This window comes from Octopus bimaculoides, chromosome 17 (assembly GCF_001194135.2).
Source record: "Octopus bimaculoides isolate UCB-OBI-ISO-001 chromosome 17, ASM119413v2, whole genome shotgun sequence".
Taxonomy (NCBI): domain Eukaryota; kingdom Metazoa; phylum Mollusca; class Cephalopoda; order Octopoda; family Octopodidae; genus Octopus; species Octopus bimaculoides.
In genome coordinates, this window is record NC_068997.1 from 27,325,610 (window position 1) to 27,330,719 (window position 5,110).

The 5,110-nt window shown below is 36.8% G+C and overlaps 1 protein-coding gene across 1 annotated transcript in view; it reads right to left on the reverse strand.

The window, feature by feature from the left end:
* Positions 1-4,647, reverse strand: part of LOC106869454 (A disintegrin and metalloproteinase with thrombospondin motifs 9-like) — an 11,403-nt gene extending 6,756 nt beyond the window's left edge. The window contains exon 1 of the mRNA XM_014915203.2: positions 4,268-4,647. Coding sequence (XP_014770689.1) covers positions 4,268-4,469 — 202 coding nt within the window. The 5' untranslated portion in view covers positions 4,470-4,647. The remainder of the gene's footprint in view (positions 1-4,267) is intronic.
* Positions 4,648-5,110: the final 463 nt, after the last annotated feature.

Sequence of the window (5,110 nt, forward strand, 5' to 3'; positions counted from 1 at the left end):
TATATATATATATATATATATATATATATATTATATTATACGTGTGTGTATGTTTGTGTGTCTGTGTTTGTACCCCAACCATCACTTGACAACCGATGCTGGTGTGTTTACGTCCCCGCAACCTAGTGGTTCGGCAAATAGACCGATAGAATAAGTACTAGGCTTACAAAGAATAAGACTTGGGATCGAAATGACTGAAACAAATAAAAGAATAAAAGAATAAAAGAATATATGCAAACGTATACACACATACGTATGTACGTTTGTATCTTTTTGATTATCTTCTACCCCACCTTAAATTCCTTCTTCTATCACTCATTCCGGCCTATCTATTGCCCAAAGCAGCGGCTGATACATACATCAACCACTGGACTCTGAACACTTTCTATCTTTGGAGAAACAGCTTCAAAGTCCAGTAGTTCACTTGGGTTTTGCTTAATATTTCTAGTTTCTTTGTTTTGTTCTTTCTGACCTTAAATATGACACATCAAAAGCAAACACACCAACTATTACACGTTCCCCTTAGCTTGGTAATCATTCTGTATTCACACCTGTAATAGAAACTACATGTGTGCGTGTTTGTGTGTGTGTGTGTGTGTGTGTGTGTGTGTGTGTCGGTGAGTGTGTGTGTGTATACATATATGCATATGAATATATAAGTACGTACATATATGTATGTGAATGCATATGTATGTGAATGTATATGTATGTATATATGTTGGTATGTTTATATGTACTCATATATGTAGCTGTATGGTTAGAACCTTTCTTCCCAACCACATGGTTCCGGGTTCAGTCCTACTGCATTGGCAAGTGTTTTCTACTATAGCCTCAGGCCGACCAAAGTCTTGTGAGTGGATTTAGTAGATGGAAACTAAAAGAAACCCATTGTATATATATATATATATCGTCAATGTGTCATATATCCGGAAAAGAAGTTCATTCTAAAAGGCATAGAGCAGTAATGTATTTATATGTAGTTAAGCCTATGTCCGGTCATAGGGTAACCGGAAATAGACTTAATAACATATAATATATATATATATATATATATATATATATATATATAGATATATATATATATATATATATATATACACACAAGGTTTTTCAAAAAAATTGATATCATTTCGCAATCTAATAACTTTGCCAGTTCTTGTTCAAATGACTTCGAATTTTAACAACATGTTTAGAAATAGGTCAAAATTTTATGTCTAATGCTTGATTGTCTATCTTTTCAGGTATAGAAATTGCATTCACTGGAAGAGAAAAGCCGTTTTGTGTGTTGGAGTGTGCTCGAACACAGTCGAACAAGACTGTGCATCGTGCATTTGTGAGAGAGTTGTCTAAAAAGTCACCAACGGCAATGCAGATTTTGACATGGCATAATAAATTCAAAGAGGAAGGCTGTCTGTGCAGGGCAAAAGGATCTGGACGGTCACTAACATCGGAAGAGATGGTCGAGCTGGTTCGCTAAAAACTCTTGCAAAGCCCTAAGAAGTCCATAAGAACAAGTTTGGAAACTCAGAGTCCTCCAGTTTGGCGCGTCCTGATGAAATGTGCTGTTGAAATGGCCACTACCTTCACCTGACCTGACACTACTGCACTGGAGACTGTTACTCAGGATATGCTGTAGCATCATTGGGAGGAGCTGGGCTACCGACTTGACGTGTGCCGTGTATCAGGTGGTGCGCATATTGAACATTTGCGAAATCGCTCATGGAATCCACATACCTTTGGATTTCCCATTCAAATTTGGAGAAATGAATCTTTTTACATCCAATGAGTCAACGCTTTGCACGTGTATCATGCTTTTCATAAAGATGCACTCGCGAGCATGACTATGTTCAGGAAAAGTGAGCGAGTTGGAACCCTACAGGCAATCCTTGTGTTTTCAAAAGAGAGTGGTGTTGTGGGTCATTGACATCTTCCTGATATCAAATTACCTAGAAATGTGATAAAATCCATATAATATCAATATCGTGTGTGAAACAAATAATCTTTTACAGTGCGATATTTCTTTTGTAGTTCAGTCTATATAATTTGTAGCTGTTTGTACACACATTGCATTCTAACTTCGCTAAGTCGGTGAGACAGGTATTCATATCTTTGAATGTCTCTTCGCCGTTGATTACAACGTTTTACCACAGAGTAAATCCTGATACAAGGCCGTCACGTCTTAAGCGGAGGACCTTAACAAGGTATGTCAGCCTCATAAGACTACAGCAATATAACTTCAGCAATATTATCGCAGTTAGAGCAACAAAAAATATATTCACATATAGATATGCACAATGGTACACATACAGACATACACACACATATATAAATACAGGTACAGAGAAACAAATATACATGCACAAGGTTCCACTCACGCCCACATCGTCTCTCTCTCTCTCTCTCTGTCACACACACACACACATACACAAACACTCACATCATCATACACATACTTGCATCCCCACAAACACACCCACAGGCAATCACTTAAACAACCTTGAACAAAGTATGAAAAGATACACACACACATGCGCGCGCGCGCACACACACACACACAGAGTGACATGCACAAATACATACACAAATACATACACAGAAACACCCAGATACACAAACAGGCAGAGACAGGTGGATACAGGCAACCACTCACCCACCCACACACACAGACACAGACACATAGACACACACACACACACACACACACACATACACAAAAACACACGAACGCACATAATATACACATATATACACACTTATAGATTTATAAAAAGATGGTCCATAAATCAAAGTTTACATTGATAATATGTGTTGAAGTCTATATATACATTCTTTTACTTGTTTCTGTCATTTTGACTGTGGTCATGCTGGAGCACCATATATATAATCTTTGATTTTTAAAAATATTTTTACTTCTTCCAGTCATTTGACTGTCCATGCTGGAGCACCGCCTTAAAGGTTTTTCTGGGCGAAGAAATCGACCTCAGAACTTATTCATAGTACTTATTCTATCGGTCTCTTTGGCCGAACCGCTAGGTAACGGGGACGTAAACACACTAACATCGGTTGTCAAGTGATTATGAGAGGATAAACACAGACACACACAGACGGGGGCACCCAAAAGAAACCGGAATTATGCAATATTATTTTATTCACTTCGTTTTACATGTTTATACTTTTATCGCTTTCAAAGTATTCTCCATTGGGAGCAATGCATCAGTCCAGACACATTTTCCACTGTTCGAAGCAGTGCTGGAACTCTTGTGAAGTGAACTCTTTTAACGAGTCCTTAGCATTTTTCTTCACGTCTTCCACGTCTACAAATTCCGTAGCGCCAGATTTCGTCATAAGCCAGCAAGTTCGAAGTGGGGGTAAGTCAATTACATTGACCCTAGTACTCAACTGGTACATATTTTATCGACTCCGAGACGATGAAAGGCGAAGTCGATGCGTTGGAATTTGAACTCAGTTCGTAAAGACGGACAAAATGCTGCTAAGCATTTTGCCTGGCGTGCCAACAATTCTACCTAACCGCCCTATAACCTGTCAATATTACAATTAGGAGAAAGGCGGCAAGCTTGCAGTATCATTAGTACACTGGGAAAAATGCTTACCGGCATTTCATCCGTCTTTACAAACGGAGTTCAAATCCGACCGATGTCGACTTTGTTTTTCGTCCTTTCGAGATCGAAAAAATAAATACCAGTCGAACACTGGGACTCTATGTAATCGACTTAACCACTCCACCAAAACTGTTTGTTTTAAGCCAAAATTTGAAACCAATATTACAGTTCGAAAGATATTTCATATTATGGAAGTGCTCATTTGTTTTGTCGAGAGAGGAAAAATGAAGTTAAAGAAAATAAAACTAAATTCCGTAGAAAAAAACATTTTTTAGCTATTTTTGTTCTGTGTTAGACAATATGAAATGACAGTCCATTCACGTTGAATTATGATTCCGCAGGAAAAAGCGACACTTATCTTTATGAGAGTATATCTTTGTTTCGTCGAGAGAAGAAAAATACAATAAGATGAAAAAAAAAAAAAAAAAGTAACAATTAAAATTCCATTTGCAAAAAGTTAAATTTTTTTCCCCCTCAGATGAAACGAAAGGACAGTCCTATCACGTCACTGTTTTTTTTCTTCTCATACTACTCAAACATATCCAAACTTAAGATTTTCATTCAATAACAAATTTATCATAAGTATCGTATGGTATCAGAATGCAAGAATGAAAGAGGAGATGTAATTTTTCTTTTCTTTTACTTACCATGGCAGTAAAGATTAACCGCATGCCCAGACGAAGTCATTATCTGGTATATACCATCTACAGCACTCGTTCCCAAACTAATCATAGCTTCCTCGCAAGAATGGTAGACCTCTCCGTAAACCGTAAAAGAAGTAAAAGCTAAAATAAGGTAAAGCCGGATCCATGTTTGGCCGAAGCTGTTATATTTGCGAAACACGTTCATGTTTGTAAAAGGAACAAATTTGCATTCTATTATAGACTTAACAGTAGTTTTAGTACCAAAGAAAGTTGTAGCAGTATTAGTTGTTGTTGTTGATAATAATGATGATAGTTATTTGATAATAATTATGATAATCCTGCGACCAAACTACGTCTTTCGTTAATATACCAAACTGGCTTTATATATGTACCTTGGGCCAAACTGTACCTTGATACCTTTATAGTTAGATAAAACAGATACTTTCTTCGACTCTATTTTATCAGCCGAAATTCAAGATATATTGTAGATTATAGCCGCACGCACGCACGCACGCACGCACAAACACACACACACACCAACACGCACGTTTACACAAACATATATATGTATATAATGTATGTATATGTGTTATATGTGTATATATTATGCATGTATATATATATATATATATATATATATATATACCTATCCGCCCTCAACTCTCTCTGTGTGTATGTATGTATGTATGTATATGCAGACATAGAAGACAGCTATAATGAGGCACCGTCTCCAAAATCATTCAGTCTATCATATCTACCTCAATATCTATTTTGACTCGGTATTTATTTGATCGATCACTATTGATTGATTTGTTTATTTACGTAGATGACAAAAATGTTGCACAA